Source organism: Macaca fascicularis, chromosome 17 (assembly GCF_037993035.2).
Source record: "Macaca fascicularis isolate 582-1 chromosome 17, T2T-MFA8v1.1".
In the NCBI taxonomy this organism is placed as follows: Eukaryota; Metazoa; Chordata; class Mammalia; order Primates; family Cercopithecidae; genus Macaca; species Macaca fascicularis.
This window is the reverse complement of record NC_088391.1, coordinates 97,212,328-97,232,963: the sequence shown is the minus strand read 5'-3', so window position 1 is coordinate 97,232,963 and position 20,636 is coordinate 97,212,328. Positions and strand designations below refer to the sequence as shown.

Here is a 20,636-nt window from a genome sequence, read left to right as displayed (position 1 = left end):
GATTGAACTGAAACTCTTGCGTCTCAACCTATGAGCTGCACTTTATTGTTATTTTATTTTTTTAGAGACAGCGTCTAGCTTTGTTGCGGAGGCTGGAGTGCAGTGGCATGATCACAGCTCACTGTAGCCTTGAACTCCAGGGCTCAAGTGATCCTCCCACCTCAGCCTCCAAGTAGCTGGGACTACAGGCGTGTAGCACTGCACCCAGCTCAAGAGCTACACTTTAAAGCACAGAATGAAAACCTATTTTTAAAGCCAACTTGACACGTAGAGTAGCTTACCGAGAATTAGTAACAACAACAACAAAAGAGAGTGGTAGAGTATATACTTAGTAAGGAATAATTATTATAAAATAAAAGCATTCTGAAATGAAACAGGTAGATGGGGTGGTCAAGTATGCAGAATAATAGGGAAATCTTTGAAAATGTGAAATAGTTACCAGGTAAAATAAATGGAAACTTTAAGCTTTTGGAAGTCTAGCAATGTGTTTATATTAGTGAAGACTTTTTTTTTTTTTTTTTTGAGATGGAGTCTCTCTCTATCGCCAGGCTGGAGTGCAGTGGCGTGATCTCAGCTCATTGCAACCTCCACCTCCCAGGTTCAAGTGATTCTCCTGCCTCAGCCTCCCGAGTAGCTGGGACTACAGGCATGCACCACCACGCCCAGCTAATTTTTGTATTTTTAGTCGAGACAGGGTTTCACCATGTTGGCTAGGATCGTCTGGATCTCTTAACCTCGTGATCCTCCTGCCTCAGCCTCCCAAAGTGCTGGGATTCCAGGCGTGAGCCACCGCACCTGGTCTTAGTAGAGACTTTTAAAGTAAGACTTTTTCAGTGAAAACTACTGTTTAGCATAACATTTACAGGGAAATGAAACTGATCAGATGCATTTATTAAGGAGGTTAATGCCCATGGGTGGGGCGGGAGAAAGAAGGTAGTGGTACGGGAATAGTGGACACACTAAAGATGAGATGCCCTAGGGCAGTGAATGCATGTCCCTAAGGCATGGATGCAGCCCAAGTCCACTGATATGCCAACAGACCCCGAGTCTCTCCCCTTCCTTTAGCTTATGACTTCGTGAAGAATGCTTTGCAAATTCTAAGTTCCCATTGGGCGCAAGTGGAATTTTAGTAAACATTAAGAGTTTAACCTTTAGTGTGAAATAATATACAAGATATGCAAATAAAGAATTGTTTACCAACATCTCTTTGCTTAATGTAGTGAGCATTTAGTAATTGCTTTTAATTAATACATGAGAGATTTGTATTTAGAAGCACAGTTTATTTTCTAATATTAATCTACACAATAATAGCATCTATTATTTTCTTGTTTTGGAAACTCTTCATGCCGCACTAACAGGTTCATCACAGTTACTGAGCTCCTCTGGCCATCAGAGCTCTCCTTAGAGTTAGGATTTACCATGCAAAAGCATATAGTAGCCTGGGATAAATGAATCTTTCTTAATATGGAATTGAGGGTCTCAACTTTGAAACTACGAGAGGCTATTTGGATGTTGCTTTGGGGGACCGTCATAAGGGCTGGGTGAAGGACTCAGGGCTCAGGGCTCAGAAGTTTGCCAGGAAGTCCAGTTTAGACTTTCAGCAGACTTGAAAGACTTCCACGATGGCGTAGGCAGAGGAAGGCGTTTCAGATACTTGGGAAAATATAGAAGCCAGTTTCTCACCCACCCTACAGCAAAGCTCATTGATCTACAAATTTCCCTAGAAAGGAAATGGGAAATGCCGCGTACAAATGTTAAAATAGTTTTAGAAATTAATATTGACTTTGTATTGCTTCTGCAAAAGTTCCAAGACACCAAAACAATTAATGGATTTTAAAAAGTCACTACTTTGCGTATCAGACAAATGCACACACATACACACAGTCAAGCTCTGTACTGGCTTTTTTGAGAAGGCAAGTGTTTGAAGTTAGTAATTTTTATATCAGTACATTTATAAATAGTGCTAGGTAGCATGACGGAAAGTATTAAAATTTACATGTATATTTTTAACACTTCAAATCGTTGGTTCACTTTGAGACAGTACGTAATATTGGCATTTGAGTTGCTTTAATAAATGCTACAATGGATTTAACCCCAAATCTGAGTGTCTAGTTGGTAAGCGCCTTCACAACCAGCAGTGTTACAATAAATATCATGTTTTCGTGTGCTGGTTTCTTTCCATGGAGAGGAAAAAGAGATCTGATGCTTTGGAGGAGTGCTTGACTTTCTTCCACCAATGAGGAGCAGTCCAGAGGGACTGACTTGCACTGTGGAGTACCCCCTACATGAACAGCATTTCGAAAAATTCAACCAGGAACCTAGAGTCCTACTTGCTAGTCCTGCTTCCTGAGCTTAATGAGAAAGTCACTTTATTTCTTTGCACTTTAATTTATTTCTCTAAAAAACACTTTTAGTATTGTCATTGTTCTGGCTAATGGTGGTGGTCTCCTCCACTTTCACGCCATCTTAGGGCTGGGCATACAAATCCAATATAGGATCACTTGTTAATGTGGTTTCAAATGGACAGGATCCTCTGTAAATTCTTTAAAAACATTTCATTTGATTTGTGGTGCTACCTGCTTTAAAATATAGTCATCATACTTGTGACTTTCAGACATGAATATGAATTTTTAATTTGAACTGTATTTTTAAACACTAAGTATTCACTAAGTCCCCTTAGGAGATGATGTGGCAAACTGATATGCGTCCTCATTCATTCTTCTCATAGATGGTTATTTGCTTTTTAACTTGTGGCAAAATTGTATACGAAGGGTCACCAACTTACAATGGTTCCACTTAAATTTTTCAACTTCCTGATGGGTTTATTGGAGTATTAAGTGTATTTTCGATTTAATGATATTTTTCAGCTTACCTTGTGCTTATCAAGTATCAAGACATAGCCCCACCTAAGTCAAGGAGCATCTGTATATGGGTGTTTATTCCTGTTTAGAATTGACATTTTCAAGTGACCTATTTCAGTAATTAGCCCTGGGCCTAATTTGCATAACGAGATCTCCTAATCTTCAAGTGATGCAAAGATGGAGATATTATGGCCATGTGGTCTGAAGAGACCTTTTGTTTATTATGTTCAGATCTTTGATTGCCTTAAAAACAGAGTAGCTCATTTATATAACCTATAGTTATTTTTATTATTGTCTTTAAAGTTTTTTTTAATGTTCATGAAATAACTGTTTTGAAATTGCCCATTTTCAAGGGAAGCTGTGTCTTAGACTTACTAAATGCTCCAGTTGTTACTGGGAAAGCCTTCTTGTGTTTGTAGCCTTTATCCATAGAGTTTTCTTTGCAGCACTTTCTGTGCCTGGTTTAGTTTCTTTTCAGAGGTGACACCCAAAGCTGAATGAGTCAGCAGGTTTGGTGTGCTGGCCCTTTGCAACAGCTGTCCTCACGAAGGTTCTGTGGGCTGGTGGTTCTACCTTCACATAAAACCTTGCAAAATAACCCACAAAGAGGTTTTCGTCACACTACCAAAATCATGTGAGTCAGAGATGGATGAAAAATGAATGCCATTGTGTTCATACTTTTCAAGTGAACAGTAGCTACGGCAGAGCTGTTAGACAAAGAAAACGGTATTAAAGAAGCACCTCCCAATTTAGCTTCATGTGGCTTTTGCATTATTTTGCTGCAAATCCATAGCTAAGACACATCTTGTGGCATAGTCCATAAGTCATCTTTTCTAAGGACTGTTTGATTAAAGGTGGTTCTGTGAGATCCACCCTGTGGCATTCATGGCATCCTCTTGGAGGCCTCCCTCACTCTCCATGCCTTGGCAAAGTCTTCCTTAAGAAACACTGAACGAGTCTGGAGAAGCTGCCATTTCTTAGGGCCCTCATTGGTTCAGTTGTCTATAGCTTTTTTTTTTTTTTTTTAATAAAGAGCATGTAAAATTGGAAGGCTCCACAAACAGCTTTGCTTTTTTTTTTTAGACATGTACTCCACTTCTAAGCAAAATCACAAAGTAAAATGCTTGCACAAATATAATGAAACAATATTCTTAAAGAATCAAAACAGAGGAACTTTAGAGTCTTGCTTATGTTGTTGAGCATATATTTGTTTTCTTCTCTGCTTTTGATTTACTTATTTCTGGGGTGTAGGTTTGGCAAGTAGCACTGAAATGTACTGAATGCACTGTTCTTTAGCAAGATAGTTACGGGAGCTTTCAAATGTCCTCTTAACATATAGATTTCTTTTAGAATACAGAATGATGTGTGGGCTGTGTAAAGCGATTATGTGCTTTATTTGATGAATTATTTATGTACTATAAATGTAGCAAAAGCCACATTTCCATCATTAAATGTAATCCCATTTGGTGATACAACAACATCAGCCTGTCATTTGGGTCCTCTGACTGAGGGGTGAGGATTTATGTTTGATACCTTGCGCATAATGGCTGAGTTCAAGCATTTAAACACATTTTTATTTTTAACCTATAGCTGTCATCTTTGTAATAGGATATTCATCAGAATGTTGCCAGAGACTGTGCATTTGGGTTCTTGAGGGATACAGCACCACCACCACCCTCCCCCTGTCCAAGAGAAACAGATCAACATCTTAGGTTGAGAGTCTGGGATCTGGAAACCCCGAGTTCCTGAGTGCCCTTTGACAAGTAACTTAACCCCCCTCTGCCTCAGTCTCTTCATCTGTAAAGTAGGAATAATGACAGCACCTGCTTCACAGGGTTGATGGGACTCCAGATGGAGTGGGATATATAACATGCTTATTACTTCCACCCTTGACACCAAATGCATATAACTAAGAGTTAACTTTGGAGCAGGGGAGGAAGTATGAGGCTGCAGGCTAGAGGCAGAACTGTGCTCGGCTGCAGGCTGGAGAGGATGGGCCCCAAAAGCTTGGCTGATTTGACGTCCATCCATAAAATGGAACTCCAGAGAGTTTGCACGTTTCAGTCATGCTGCATAACTTAATTATAAGATCTTCTCTCTGTCTTCTTTGAGTGTTATAAAAGCTCTTTTGTCCTTGAGCTTCCTTTACCAAGAAACATGCATTTATGTATCTTTTTGTTCATGGAATTGCCCAAGCTTGTTAGCAGATCCTTTGTAAGACCCCAAAGAGACAGACAGAGGAGGAGTCTTCAGATACATACAATCATTTTTCCCAATTTCCATGTCACCAGCCTTGCCAGGACTTTTTCTCAGTTCCCTGTTATACAAAGAAAGGAGTGTATCTTTATTGATAATTTTAGCAGCATCCTAATGTGGTATAAATCGTCTTCCAGAGAAGAAAATGTGTCAGGGTTGCGTTATCACTGAGGCTAGCCGGGAAAGTAGATCAGTCCATTAGTCTGATAATTAGAAGCGTTGTTTCTGTTATTTCTTAACATCATGTGAACTCCTTTTCTGGCTGTATTAAAGGTTTTCTCAGTGTGTTTCAGTGAGGCTCCTTATTGAATTTAATATGAATAAAGATAAATTCTTTACACTTAGGGATTAAAGTCTCAGCTTCTGCTTAACTTGAGATTGCACTGAGAAACTTCTGGCTCTCAGGTATGATGGAGTCATGACCATGGGAATGTCGGTCCCATATGGCTCAGTGTGTAAGAAGAAGCTGTTGTGGATGGAGACTCTGTTCACATTACATGACATCACCTAAGCCATCATGACAGCAAGAATTATTTAGGAATGGCTCAGAATAAAACTGCCTTCATTATTTCATAAAATATATCTTGGTATCTTTGGCACCTGCGTTTATGGCTTTTTCAAGATTCACTGGGATTTATAAATAATTGGACAATACTGGAGACCTAGTACAAGTATGAAAGAGGACAGGCTTCTTTTTTAGTAACCTTTAAACATTCATCCAGAAGATAAAACTTTAAAGCAAAATAAAACACGAAAATAGCCAAGACGCACAGACAAACAAATATAGAGTTCTTAAGAGTCACATTTGTTCCTGAAGTTTCAAAAATCTCAGGCTGGGTGTTTGATCACTTAGGGAAGTGTTGTGGCCTTCACATACTCTTGTCTCACTTTGAAGTCTAGAGACACAGGTCTTAGAGCAATTTTTATCACTGTGAGAAAGCTGAAACTTAGAGAGTGTGAGTAGCTTAGTACAATTCTGTTGGCCATCAAATGTCAGAAACAAAACTCAATCCAGGGTCGCTGGACCCTTAGGCCAGCATTGTTAGTTTACAGCAGTGCCTCCTGGGTCCAAACATCTAAGTGCACATGTAGCAATAGTAAAGATAGTATGCAAGCATACATAACACATATGCAGAGACAGCGGACTATATGTACACACATGTTGCATGCACAGCAACAGCAGAGAAGCTCATGAACTATAAAGGATGGACTCGCTGCTTGTGTCAGACATTTTGGTACTGACGCTTTGTCATATATTGTGTAACATATAACCAGCTTGCAATCATCTGCCCCCAAAGTTCAACTAAAAATCCTATAGGGTACTAGGAAAGGAAGGCCATGGGGAAAAGGTGGTTATGATGGCAATTTGTTAGCTCTTATGAATTTTCTTTTTTTTTTAGACATACTCTTAATTCCATTTTTTCAGTAAGTCTATACTGTTTTGTGTTTTTCTGTTAGCAAGTACTTTGAGCCCCTCAGTAGAAAATTGCTACATAATATAGTTATTAAAAATAAAAATCTCTCCATACAAGTAGAGGTGGTATGAGACTTCAAATTGCCTTAGCCAATTACAAGTGCAACAGTTTCGCTGACTGGCTGGCTGGCTGGATAGACAGACCGATGGATTAGCAGACCCTCAAGCTGGAGGGTAATTGATCTCATTACAGAGGAGCCAGGCTGGGTGACAGTTCTTCTTTGCAAGGGGCTTTTTGCATTGGTGAAGTAGCCCGTTTTGTTGTTCCTGATGTTAAACAGGAGATGAAGCAAACATGGGAAATTGCTCTGGATTCTTAGAGTATAGAACATGTCCCCTGGACGGAATAAGGTTCATGTGTAGGGCAAATTTAGACAGGGGCACCTGATTGGGATTACTGCTGGTCTCTAAATGGTCCAAGCAAACAACATGTCCATCTAAGCTGTGATGCCATGAGAGTGGTGCGTTTTCTCCTCGGCAGTGTTATATTCTAAACTGTCAGCAGACATTAATTCGGTCGCTGGTGAAGTCCCACCGCCTAGAGATGAACTCTGCCTCCGATGGGTGTTTTCCACTTCAGTGCCACTCGTCTTGCAATTACTGGGTCATTAATATCATTGCATGCAATTAGTGACAGTAGAATGAGCTAGAGGGTTGTGGGATGTGCACCCTCCCCACCATGAGCTTTTTACTCTGACCCTTTCCTAGCTCGACCTTTTCGTATTTTGGCAAGGAAATTTTAAGGGTCGAGACTGTCAAAATCCTGAGAGTAGGCACTGGATTATGTGCTGGAAATAATTCACTCAAACACATGCTTCTTCGTGGTCGCAAATATTTTCATTAGATATTATCACTATCCCTTCTCTGGGAAGTTTCATTTTTAAAACTCTGATGCTTGGCCGGGCGCGGTGGCTCAAGCCTGTAATCCCAGCACTTTGGGAGGCCGAGACGGGCGGATCACGAGGTCAGGAGATCGAGACCATCCTGGCTAACACGGTGAAACCCCATCTCTACTAAAAAGAATACAAAAAACTAGCCGGGCGAGGTGGCGGGCGCCTGTAGTCCCAGCTACTTGGGAGGCTGAGGCAGGAGAATGGCGTAAACCCGGGAGGCGGAGCTTGCAGTGAGCTGAGATCCGGCCACTGCACTCCAGCCTGGGCGACAGAGTGAGACTCTGTCTCAAAAAAAAAAAAAAAATCTGATGCTTAAGTATAGCTAATATAGACAATAGGGAATTATGTTTTTATCTTTAGAACTCTTGCATTATTCTTTTCTTTAAAAATGTGAGCTTAGTCATTACTATTGAAGTGGTCATCTGGCCACCTATTTTTAAAACACAATTCCTCTGTCTTAGTAGATTTTGGCCCATATTAAGCATATTAAAGCTGACTTTTTTTTTTTTTTCAAGACATGGGGTTTTACTGGGGGCTTGTACACAGGAGAGAGAGAGAGTCCAGTGGCAATGGGCTGGACAGGATATCCGCATGGCCCTGTGGCAGTGAGCTGGGCAGGAAAACTGCAACTGCTTGCAAACAGCTTGTAGTTATCTATAGCATTTCCACTTAAAACCATCCCACTAATGACTTCCACCTGGCAACCTTCATTTAATCCAGAACTTAGAACCTCGAGTCCCTGTACAGCCCATGTTCCACAGGATGGGCTGAGGGCTCAGATGTGCCTCCTAGACAAGGAATGACTCTCCACATTGGCCATCCCCAGATTCCCTAGCTCAAGACACATGTTCAGGTGTGTCTAAGGCTGGCTCTTCTATGTGAAGTTATTTATTCTTTACCATTGACTCTTATGTTCCCACTCTGTTAAGTTTTTCTGAATTACTGTGGCAATAAGAAACAGTCCCTTAAATTATACCAGAAGAAAAGCCTTTTTTTTTTCGTTTTTTATTTTGAAATTTTTTTCTTAACTGAGAGATTCCACCTGCGTAAATCGTCATAACTTTTAACAATAAGATCTTAGACTTAGAAAGTGATGTTTTTCCTCAACAGAATTTATTAAAAACCAAGACACCAAGGTGTTCCAAGCAATATTTTGAGGGGAAACAACTCCATAAATAATCTTATGTGGTTAGACATGTCTCTAGCAAAACAAAAAAAAGTCAAGGGTTGGGGGAAGTGACGTTTATTGCCAGTACTGTCTGGTCTTTCTCAGAAAAGTGTCAGTGTACATCACTGAGCCTGGAGGGTATGTTTTCTTGATCTATACCCCCTATGTGTACACGTGCTTGCACACACACACGTGGACATGCACACATGTGCACCTGCCATCACTGCTTTCTGCTCTTCCACCTTTTCACTCTGAGTGTCTGTAGCCAGTAGCTTTCCAGGTCTGTATTGTCAAAGATACCTGTGGCCCTGAATGTCTTCACTGAGTGTTACTTGACATTCGTACGGTTTTTAATGGTTAAAAGGCTTTATGCGAAAGCTGTGATATAATTTCTCCTGTTCTAGATATGGTGTTTATTGCTTTATTTTGTGACTGTACTCTCAGTAGATTGACCTCCTCCCTCAGTGTCCAAGCCTCACATAGCATGATGGCACCTGCAAACTCAGTTCTGTATGCTGGTATCCTTTCTCTTCCCAAGTAGAAGTAATTAAGTAATATATGTCATCAAAACCTTTTAAGTGCACATGTAAACAAAAACACTTACCATACTGCTTCAAAGTTGTTCCATTTTTAACACTCTTATTTCTGAGCTCTGGGTAGAATATCCTATTATTGTTCATCATGAATATTTGAAAGTAAGGAAATAAGACTGTACCATTTTCTTTAAGAGCATCCATTTGTACTTGATAGCATCTTCAGTTATATTTCAATGCTGGCAAACAGGAGGGGAGGTCTAAATTGTGACTCAATTTTAGAATCTACTTTTTCCAAATTATTCTGTTTAGTGCAGAAAACTAATTAATTGTGTTGCATAGAAAAGTCGCTGAAGCTAAGCCAGTTATTACTTCTTAATGCATGATTTACTGCTTTAAATTTTCAAAACACAACCATAGCAATATGGTATTAATTCAAGTGATTCTTCCTATCATATTGAACAATGTGTTCACGGGTGAAAACCTCACACATCCTACAATCACTGATAGTTTATACAGTGTTTTAGCTGTGGCTCCCTGCATGCAAAAGAAAGAGTTAATCAAATGTCAGTGAGAACGGTCTCATCAAGTAGAGAGCTTGTTTTGTTTAAATTAACTTTGCTAAATATAATTTTCTTTTTGAAAATAAATTCTTCTGTGTTTTTCTTTCTTCAAGTGAGGCCATTTAGGGAAGTATACCACATAAAACTTTTGCTCTAAGATAAGGCAAATTTGGTATTACAGGATGAAGGGCTATGTGATTTGAAGTAATGCTGAATTTGTTAAATATATTAAGCTAAACAAAAATAATGAGGCCCTTGGAAAGACATGATTATATTTCTCATTTTTCTCATTTTAAAGCCACAGTGAAAAACACATAAAAGGAAGAAGTTAGAAAAAAATGAATAAAATTGTCTTTTTCCTTTTGGCAAATTAAATAGATGTTTCTGTTTCAGAAGATTTTATTAATTAACTTTAAAGAAACAGTCATTTATTTTTTGCATTCAGTGAACATTATCATTTCCATGTTTAGAACTTTTCTTCTAAGTTAGCATCTTAAAAGATAACTTTGAAACTCAAGGCATTCAACTACATTAATTTGAGTTTCAGAAATTGAATTCTTGTTTCTAGAGTACATAGTTTGAATTGATGTCAGGGTGTTAAGTAGGTAAATCTTAGCTTCCTGGGTTGTATATTCACATTAATTTTTTTTTTTTTTTTAATCAACCTTCTTATTTTTCAACTTACCTTTTTTTTTTTTTTTTTTGGACACTCAGATTTGATATCCCTGTGGTAGAAGAAAACAGTAATGTAGTTTGGTATATTGTTGTGTTTATGTTTATTTTAAAGTCACGGCTTTGCTTTCCATGTTGTTACTGGATTATGCTTTTTTTAGTTCCTCAGTTTGCCAAGATAACAGTCTTCCGATCTTCAGAAGTCTATGTCGAGCTTACAGAAACTGATGTGTAGGAAGACTAGCCTAAGAAATCCAAATTAGCAAGGCTAGCATGTGAGAACATGCTGGAAAAGAATAGCTCCCATAGATACTGACAGAGAATGTTCATAAAATGCTGCTTGTTTCGTGGTCACATGAGAGTGAGTTGTGTCCAGTACAGCTGTATGTAAGGGCAACATTTTTATTCTTACGACTGTGGTTTTCATGACCCTGGATGCTTATTATGTCTCTCTGGTGGACTTCTTCAATGGAGTTGATACAAGTACTTGCTTTCAAGTGTCCATCAGCCCTCTACTCCATCCCGGCCCTATACAAATACAGTACATTTTTAAATAATTTGAAATACCCTCCGTAGGGTTTATATTTCTTCGTGCTTCATTCTTTCCGTAAGAACTGTGATACCATTATTCTGTAGGATTTTTTTGTGCTTCCCCTGTTTCGAATCTCTGTGCCAGTGAGACCCATGTATCGGCACAAATCCAGAAGTTTGACTGCCCATCTGATTAGCACACGCTTAGCAATGTGGTGGACTAAACACAGCCAAGATGTGGGGCTGGAGCTTAGCCTCCTGGGAGCGGAGCAGTGAACATCAGATGAAGACATGTGAAAATGGAGTACTACTTCCTCTTCGCGGGGATGGGCTGAACAGCACAGCCAGAAATATTCTTGCCCTTCGAGTCTGCTTTTTAGTTACTCACTGGTACTCTTTTTTTTCCTACTCAGATAACCAGTATACTCTTCCCAGTGACTAAGAACTGTAGGTGCAAATAGATGGCAAACCGCAGATGGCGGCTGTGTGGTTTCAGATGTGCTCCTGAACTTAGACGATGTGAACTCAGGGAACTTTTAGACAATGTGAACTCAGGGAACTTTTAGACGATGTGAACACAGGGAACTTTTATGGCTGAGCAGTAATCTCTGCCCACTGGAAATTAGGCCCTGGGGGGAACAATGTAGTGACTTCTGTATACTTACTACATGCAATTAGACTGCTGAAGCAAAAGCTTTTAAAAGCAGGCTGTAAAATGCCCATGTATCTTTATTAAGCCTATTTTCCAACTGGATAGAGAAACTTTTCTAGTAATTTTTAAATGTATAAAGTCTACTGAGCCAAGGGGGAAAAAATATCTGGGCACTAAAAGCTTAGTTGTAACAGTGTTACTTTTTCTGTCTCTGAATGATTAAATGTGATTTCATCTATTTAGCAATACTATGATTGTGGCTGCATTAGATCATGCTGATAGAAAGATACAAAGAAAAACTTAAGTATAATGAACTAACAATTTATTTTCACTCTTTCTCTAAGTTAAAAATTCCTAGTACATTCAAATGAACAATGAAAATAATTGCAAAATTGTCTCCTGAAATGGAAATAGATTTTTTTTTTTTATTTCCAAGCATTAGCATTTTCTTGTTGTTTTTCAAAATCAGCCACTAAGCGTTTCAAAGCTTCTTGGTGACTATTGCAGGAGAAATCAGAATATTAATCTTGTGGTTTTATTTCAGAGTTCGCTGCCAGGAAGGAGGTACAATTGGGTTAGGAGACTTTTTTTTAAGCTGTGTCACTGTTCAAGGAGAGGGGTTTGGAAGCTTGGCATAAGAATTACATTCCGTGATGAGGATGTAGCAGGGGAGAAGAAAGGTGATTTTCACTATGGGAAGTTATACTTACATCAAGTATAAAATAGACTGAAGTCGTTTTGAATTATGTTATACTTGTAAAGTTTACCTCCTGGAGTTTCAGTTAGTACCCACGTACTAACTGGATTAAAACAGGGTTATTCATGACAACTTAGATCATTTCTAACTTATGGCAAAAATCTTCCCTGGTGGAACGTGTAACAGTATTTTCAGTGCCCCTTTATAAGCAACCAAGCATTTGGGATGTTAATTTAATGTTAGTAGTGAATTTTTCAATATCTTTCAGTAACCTTTGCAAGTCACAAGTTGACTTAAAAGGAAAAGAAGTAAAATCCTGAATATAGCTGAAAAACTGTCCTGGCTCAGACTGTTCAGCCCACTTCTGCTCACCACCCTGCAAGCACCCTCCCCCAAACAAGCAGTAGCCTGGGGCTTCAGAAGAACCTACAAAAGCAGCATCTGTAGATTTTTCCTTATCCAACTCTAAGACTTGAAAGTTTCCCTCTTCCCCCCACACTTTTTTTTTAAACCAAGAAATAAAAAAGTTTTCACTCTTAAAGGTGCAAAGCGGTTTCATTCTTATGCAACATAGCCTTCCTCCTACTGTCTTATAGTCTGTGGATGTTAAATTATAGATTCCAATTGAATTTTAATACTCTAGAGATTTTACATTTGTGGTTGTCAAGACAGCATTTTGGGTAGACCTAGGGAGCTCCACACAAAAGCATTGATATTCAGAAAAGGCACTGACCTAGAAATTAAAAGAAAAAAACTCAAATAATGTTCACCTCTTGTGCTTCCAGTTTGACGAAGTAGAAGTCATCAGTAGTTTCTCCCTCTGCAGATGCAGTTCTCAATTCTATTTACAATTAACTCTGCTCTACTGTGCATGTCTTTCTCTTCATGATATTCATTTAATTGTTTTTCTTTTGGATCTGAATCTTTGACTGTCTTTTCCCCTTAAGATTAAAATAAATAAATGTATATTCCTCCCCTTTCTTTCTGTGCACTGCCCTTCAGATCTCATTATGTCATTTTTCAGCTTAGTGTTGAAACTTTCAGCAACAAAAAGTAAGTCATTTAACTTTGAGTTTGAGTGCACTTTTGCATGTAGGTTCATTTATGTGCATGTGCATTTAAAAACATTGGGATTCCACTTGAATTAAGTAAACCAAACATTTTAAACTATCAGCCAAATACAGACATCAGCTTTTCACTTTTCTGTATATGCAGACACATCCTAATTTGTTAGAAAAATCAAACAGGAAAATTCTCAACAATTAATTGAAGATATGGCACTGCTCTGAAATGGTCCAGAAATAGGGTCTGCTCATAGAAACTCACAGTTTGAAGCCTTTGGGAGGAAAGGATACTTTGAAATTTAGGCACATATTTGGAGGAGGGAAAAGGGAAAGAGCAGAATGAAGAACTGAAAAGAAATCACACACCAGGGCCTGTCATGGGGTGGGGGACGGGGGAGGGCTAGCATTAGGAGATACACCTAATGTAAATGATGAGTTAACAGGTGCAGCATACCAGCATGGCACATGTATACATATGTAACAAACCTGCACATTGTGCACATGTACCCTAGAACTTAAAGTACAATAAAAAAAATTTTTAATAGTCACATTAAATAATTAAAAAGAAAAAAAAAGAACTGAAAAAAAGACCTTTTTTAGATTCACAGAAGTGTACAAAATTTTTAGGTATTTTTTTCAAGCTGTCTGCTGAGCAGTTTCTTAATAGTCTACAATGTTTGTATCTACAAACAGATACCGTCTGCTTCTTACTACCCTTCCAAGACCATTATTATTATGGCAATTATTGCTCAGTTTCCCAGCAACAATTTATCCACAGTTACAGAAGAATGAGATGCGACTGTGAGACTGTAAAGGTTAAGCAAGCACTCAGAGAAGCACAGTGACATGTATGCACAGAAGGGGCAGCCTTTGTTTTGAGGAAAACAGTGAAAGTAAAAGTAGTTCAAGACCAGAAGACAAGTAAATAAGTGCCTTAGTTTTGTAGTTAATATAATTTCCATGGAATGCCTATTTCTCCTATAAATGCATACAGAACTTGTTTGCTGACCCACTATTTGGAAAACAAACAATCCCATTAGAAGAATGTCTTTGGGATTTATTTTTACCAGAAAAACAATCCTTTTTTCAGTCCTTGCAAAGTACAATGTTACAAGACAAGACTTCGATAATCAGGTAGAAAATGGATTTAAATTGCAGAAATGTATATGAAACACTTTTGCTCCTTGCCCCTTGAACTTTAGGGGAATGAAAACGTCTAGCACTCTCCACCTTCTTTTCTCTCCTGGAACTTGAACTGTAATTCAAAGCCTGTGTCTCATTAAAGTACCTGGCAGCCTATCTCTGGACAGCTTGAGTTACAAAGCTATTCAGAGACCTCGCTGGTCTAAAGAGACAGAACAAGGATGTGTTTAAATAGAGCATAGGCTGTTGAAAAAGAAAATGCTGAAAATGGTAAAATGATTCTGTCCTTCCTTCCAGTCCTTACTGCCGAGGTGGAGTTGGTGAACACCAGCAAGTGGCTGATAAAAGTCCCCACTTTCTCTCAGGGCTGCACCGGACCCAGAATGAGTGGTGGGCATGTGTGTGAACCCTCTATTCAGCCAGAGTTTTCCTGCAACACGTAGTTTGGTTGAAGAGGTTGACTGAGGTTGACATTGGCAGTAATAACACGTGTGTTCTTCTGATTTACAAAATGATGGAGGAAAAGGGAGATTTTGAAGACCTGAATTCTGGTATACTTCTTAAGCATGTATAAGGCTGAAGAAAGAAGACAAGGGTTGTGGGAGGCTCCTGGTCTAGTGTTTAGAGAACTTGGATGCTTGACAAACAGAGCGTCAAGCTAATTGTTCTTGAAGCAGGAAATCTGCAGTGGAGGAAGCAGGTGTGGGGGGATGATTACCACGTTTGGAAATGGCTGCATTAACTATTTTGCTCTTCTGAGTTTGGCCCCAAAAGAGTCCATAGACTTTTTGAAAGATGCCATCCCTTTTATTTATAGACTAACATTAAATCAGTCATTTGTGAAGGAAGGAGAAAGTGCCTAAATAAATTTGGAGTCAGATAGCATACATGCGGCAGTGTTTCCAATATCCATTTCTCTTTATTTCTTTTTCTTTTTCTTTTTGGCTTTCAGCATCCCCATACTTTCAGAAAACTTGTGACTAAGAGTGAATTCTTATTTTTCAAATTGTTTTCAGACATTTCATGTTCATGTAAACTTGGCTTATTGATTTCCTGATTTTTCTTTATTTTTTTGTTTTGTCCATTTTATTTTTAATCAGCTACATCAAATGGGTCTTTGGAGGGCCTGGATAACCAGGAGGGAGGGGTGTGCCAGACAAGAGCCATGAAGATCCTCATGAAAGTTGGACAAGGTAAAGACCATCTGCTGCTTCCTGACGCCACTGTGACCTGGTGTAGCCCCCAGCTAGTGTGGTGCTAGTGTTGCTGACGCCCACCTTCATTCGCTCTTCTCTTTAGTTTTCAAAGCAAACCCTTCTGCACTTTGAGCCACTGGCAGATTTCCTCAAGTCAATGTACTAAGCTTTTATTGGAGATCTCTCTAAGAGTTGAGGTCAGCAAGGTAGAATATCTATTGCCATAGATAGATAGATAGATAGATAGATAGATAGATAGATAGATAGATAGATAGATATTTCTTTTTAAAAAGCAAAACACTTTGGTTCAAAATCAAAATATCCAGAATGAAAACTAAAAGCTTGTGCAGTTTTGCTCATTTCTGAATCTTGACTACAGAAGAGTTTTGTTCATTGTGACTTTTCCAGTGTAGATAACCTATTGCACAGAAAGAAATAATTCTTCTAATTAAAAATTGGTATAGTAGTCAATCAACTTGCTCAGTTAAATTGAAATGTCATCTGCAATGCTTTGCCTGCCAAATGCAAGAATCCCTATAGTTTCCACAGATGGCCTCACGATCTAAACCTCTGAAATAACTAGTATAACCATTTTGTTTTAAAAGAAAAATTATATTCTTGTATTTCACAGTACTTTGCATAAACACTCTTATGTTCATTGCTATTCATGCCTGTTGAAATATATATGCAGCTCCTAAAGCTAGATATTGTCAGATGTCTGTGCCGTAATTAATCATTTGTTTTTCATGTAGCTGCAGGTTCTGCTGGATCAACCAGGAATAAAGATCCAACAAGACGTCCAGAACTAGAACCTGGTACAAACGGAAGAAGTTCGACAACAAGTCCCTTTGTAAAACCAAATCCAGGTATAACAGCATGATCTGTGTGTATGGAGGGGCCCACATTCTCAGTAGTATCTTAAAAGGTAGAGCAGAGTCTAAGGACTTCTAACCAGTTAGGATTAGCTGGTAGTTACAGTGATCAGGAATCTTTGCTGTCAGTGAGTCATTATTAATTACACTCAATAAGAACAAAATAACTCATTCCAATGAAAGTCATACATTCAAAAGAGTAGAATTCATGAGCTGTAAGTGCCAGTTATTAGAACTACTCTGTCAGGCCAAAGGTTTCATTGGCTGACATTTTATCAAGCTGGTTGTCAATGCCAGCTTAAAGCTGATATTAATGTATATGTAATTAATGTGCTAATCCCTCCTCTAATTATATCTAATCCACAGAGGGCCTAATTGATCCTCTTCTAAATTTTAAATGCTAACATTTTTAAATATTGCATAATAGTATTTTTTCAGGTGGTTATCGTTATTTTGTTTCACATTTGCCATGTAAAAGAAAATATTAAACAGGTCCCTGACAGAAGCGTAGAATACCAGATAAAATTGTCCGTCATTGACCTTCATTTTCTTAACAGTCTTGGAACAAATAGCTCTGTATTTGTTGCCATGCTAATGAATGTTTGATAGAGCAGCTGTTGAGCAGACAGCAGCAGTTTTGTATTAGGGATCTGTGTGCTTGGTTGGTAGTTGTGCGACTTTATCATCTGCAGCAATATGCCATCTCTTTCCAAGAGTCAAGGAGGGAAGTTGTTATTTCTAACTTTCAATGACAAGATGTGTCAAATTCTTGTGACAAACTGATAAATGGATAATATAATGATGCCAGGCAATTTTTTAGTGCTTACCATTTGGGCTGGCAGTCTGTTCAGTGTGAGAGTTTCTGCTGCCTTCCAAATATATTTTAAGTGTAAATCAAATAATACAGACGAGTTACGAGCCGAACATTTTCCCAGGCCCCCTCACTCCTTCCGCGTTCCCGAGCTGTTCTGCCAGGAGGCCGGGCTCTTCTTTAGAAGGCAGGACCTTTGAAGTATCGCATGAAACACCCTTTCTCAAAGGAGGCGGAAGAGCAATACCACATGAGCGCTCACCGCTGACCTGGAGAATTGGCCACTTCCCTTTTTCTTCGCTGCCGCTGCCCCAGGCTGGTTAACACGGGTTAGAGGATGAAGCAAGATCAAGGGCTGGCTGGCACCGACAGTCTGTGCTCTTGCTGGATAATGATACAAAGGAAACCCTGTGGCTTGGGAGGGTAGGAAAGTCCCCCCTAGAGCTCGTAGACGGGGTATTGGCGAGGCAAAGTCCAGCTTCTAGTTAGTAATAAGCCTGGCTTATTTGTCACATTTTTAAGGGTCATAAAAGCAGTCCATCAGCACCGGGACAGCAGTAACCATCTCTGACCTTTTCTCTCCCCGCGTCTGCAGGTTCTAGCACAGACGGCAACAGCGCCGGACATTCGGGGAACAACATCCTCGGTTCCGAAGTGGCCTTATTCGCAGGGATTGCTTCAGGATGCATCATCTTCATCGTCATCATCATCACGCTGGTGGTCCTCTTGCTGAAGTACCGGAGGAGACACAGGAAGCACTCGCCGCAGCACACGACCACGCTGTCGCTCAGCACGCTGGCCACGCCCAAGCGCAGCGGCAACAACAACGGCTCGGAGCCCAGTGACATTATCATCCCGCTAAGGACTGCGGACAGCGTCTTCTGCCCTCACTACGAGAAGGTCAGCGGGGACTACGGGCACCCGGTGTACATCGTGCAGGAGATGCCCCCGCAGAGCCCGGCGAACATATACTACAAGGTCTGAGAGGGGCCCTGGCGGTACCTGTGCTTTCCCAGAGGACACCTACTGTCCCGATGCCTCCCTTGAGGGTTTGAGAGCCCGCGTGCTGGAGAACTGACTGAAGCACAGCACCGGGGGAGAGGGACACTCTTCGGAAGAGCCCGTCGCGCTGGACAGCTTACCTAGTCTTGTAGCACTCGGCCTTGGTGAACACGCACGCTCCCTGGAGGCTGGAAGACTGTGCAGAAGGCCCCATTCGGACTGCTGTGCCGCGTCCCACGTCTCCTCCCCAAAGCCATGTGCTGCGGTCACTCAGGCCTCTGCGGAAGCCAAGAGAAGACGGTGGTTTGTGGACGAGAGGGCTGTGAGCATCCTGGCAGGTGCCCCAGGACGCCACGCCTGGAAGGGCCGGCTTCTGCCTGGGGTGCGTCTCCCCCCGCAGTGCATATCGGACTTGTGACACGGACCTCGGGCTAGTTAAGGTTTGCAAAGATCTCTAGCGTTTAGTCCTCACTGTCTCTCACTCGTTCTGTTACCCAGGGCTCTGCAGCACCTCACCTGAGACCTCCACTCCACATCTGTATCACTAATGGAACACTCGTGTCTGGAGTCCCCTCCTCCAGCCGTTGGCAACAACAGCTTCAGTCCATGGGTAAATCCGTTCATAGAAATTGTGTTTGCTAACAAGGTGCCCTTTAGCCAGATGCTAGGCTGTCTGCGAGGAAGGCTAGGAGTTGGTAGAAGCGGGTGGGGCTGGGGAAAGGGCTGGCTGCAATTGCAGCTCACTGCTGCTGCCTCTGAAACAGAAAGTTGGAAAGGAAAAAAGAAAAAAGCAATTAGGTAGCACAGCACTTTGGTTTTGCTGAGATTTAAGAGGCAAGTAGGAGACACAACAGCACACACAGTGGATTCCAGTGTACGGGGAGGCGCTCGCTGTTATCAAATAGCGAAGTGCAGGAAGAAAAGCCCCTCTTCATTCTGGGGAACAAAGACGGGTATTGTTGGGAAAGGAACAGGCTTGGAGGGAAGGGAGAAAGTAGGCCGCTGATGATATATTCGGGCAGGACTGTTGTGGTACTGGCAATAAGATACACAGCTCCGAGCTGTAGGAGAGTCGGTCTGCTTTGGATGATTTTTTAAGCAGACTCAGCTGCTATACTTATCACATTTTATTAAACACAGGGAAAGCATTTAGGAGAAGAGCAGAGAGCCAAATCTGACCTAAAAGTTGAAAAGCCAAAGGTCAAACAGGCTGTAATTCCATCATCGTCGTTATTAAAGAATTCTCATCTATAAAAGGTAGGTCAGATCCCCCTCCCCCCAGGGCCCCCCTTCCCCTCCGGATTGAGCCTTACGACACTTTGGTTTATGGCGGTGCTGTCTGGGTGCCAGGGCTGCAGGGCCGGTACTGATGGAGGCTGCAGCGCCAGGTGCTCTGTGTCAAGGTGAAGCACATACGGCAAACCTCTTAGGGTCCTTAAGACGGAAATAAATGATGATGTCCAGGGGGAGAAGGAAGATAGGATGTATTTATAATAGGTCTATAGAACACAAGGGATATAAAATGAAAGATTTTTACTAATATATATTTTAAGGTTGCACACAGTACACACCGGAAGATGTGAAATTCATTTGTGGTAATTAAGTGGTCCCAATGCTCAGTGCTTAAAAAAACAAATTGGACAGTTACTTCTGGGAAAAACAACATCATTCCAAAAAGAACAATAATGAGAGCAAATACAAAAATAACCAAGTCCTCCGAAGGCATCTCACGGAACCGTAGACTAGGAAGTACAAGCCCCACACACCAGGAAGTCGATGTGACTGCATCATACATTTAACAATGACAAGATGTTCCGGCATTTATTTTCTGCGTTGGGTTTTCCCTTGCCTTGTGGGCTGAAGTGTTCTCTAGAATCCAGCAGGTCACACCGGGGGCTTCAGGTGACAATTTAGCTCTGGCTCCCTGCTCCTGTCCTCCCCCGCACCCCCTCCCTTCTGGGAAACAAGAAGAGTAAACAGGAAACCTACTTTTTATGTGCTATGCAAAATAGACATCTTTAACATAGTCCTGTTACTATGGTAACACTTTGCTTTCTGAATTGGAAGGGAAAAAAATGTAGCGACAGCATTTGAAGGTTCTCAGACCTCCAGTGAGTACCTGCAAAAATGAGTTGTCACGGAAATTATGATCCCCTATTTCCTGAACCTGGAAATGATGTTGGTCCAAAGTGCGTGTGTGTATGTGTGAGTGGGTGTGTGGTATACATGTGTACATATATGTATAATA

General features: G+C 40.5%; 1 protein-coding gene across 2 annotated transcripts in view; it reads left to right on the top strand.

The window, feature by feature from the left end:
- EFNB2 (ephrin B2) overlaps positions 1-20,065 on the top strand; it is a 44,222-nt gene extending 24,157 nt beyond the window's left edge. Inside the window, exons 3-5 of one of the 2 annotated variants that reach the window (XM_005586213.5) lie at positions 15,608-15,700; positions 16,456-16,569; positions 17,982-20,065. In XM_005586213.5, the coding sequence (XP_005586270.1) occupies positions 15,608-15,700; positions 16,456-16,569; positions 17,982-18,370 (596 nt within the window). In that variant the 3' untranslated portion in view covers positions 18,371-20,065. The remainder of the gene's footprint in view (positions 1-15,607; positions 15,701-16,455; positions 16,570-17,981) is intronic. The other variant, XM_045377405.3, reaches the window with a different exon arrangement.
- Positions 20,066-20,636: the final 571 nt, after the last annotated feature.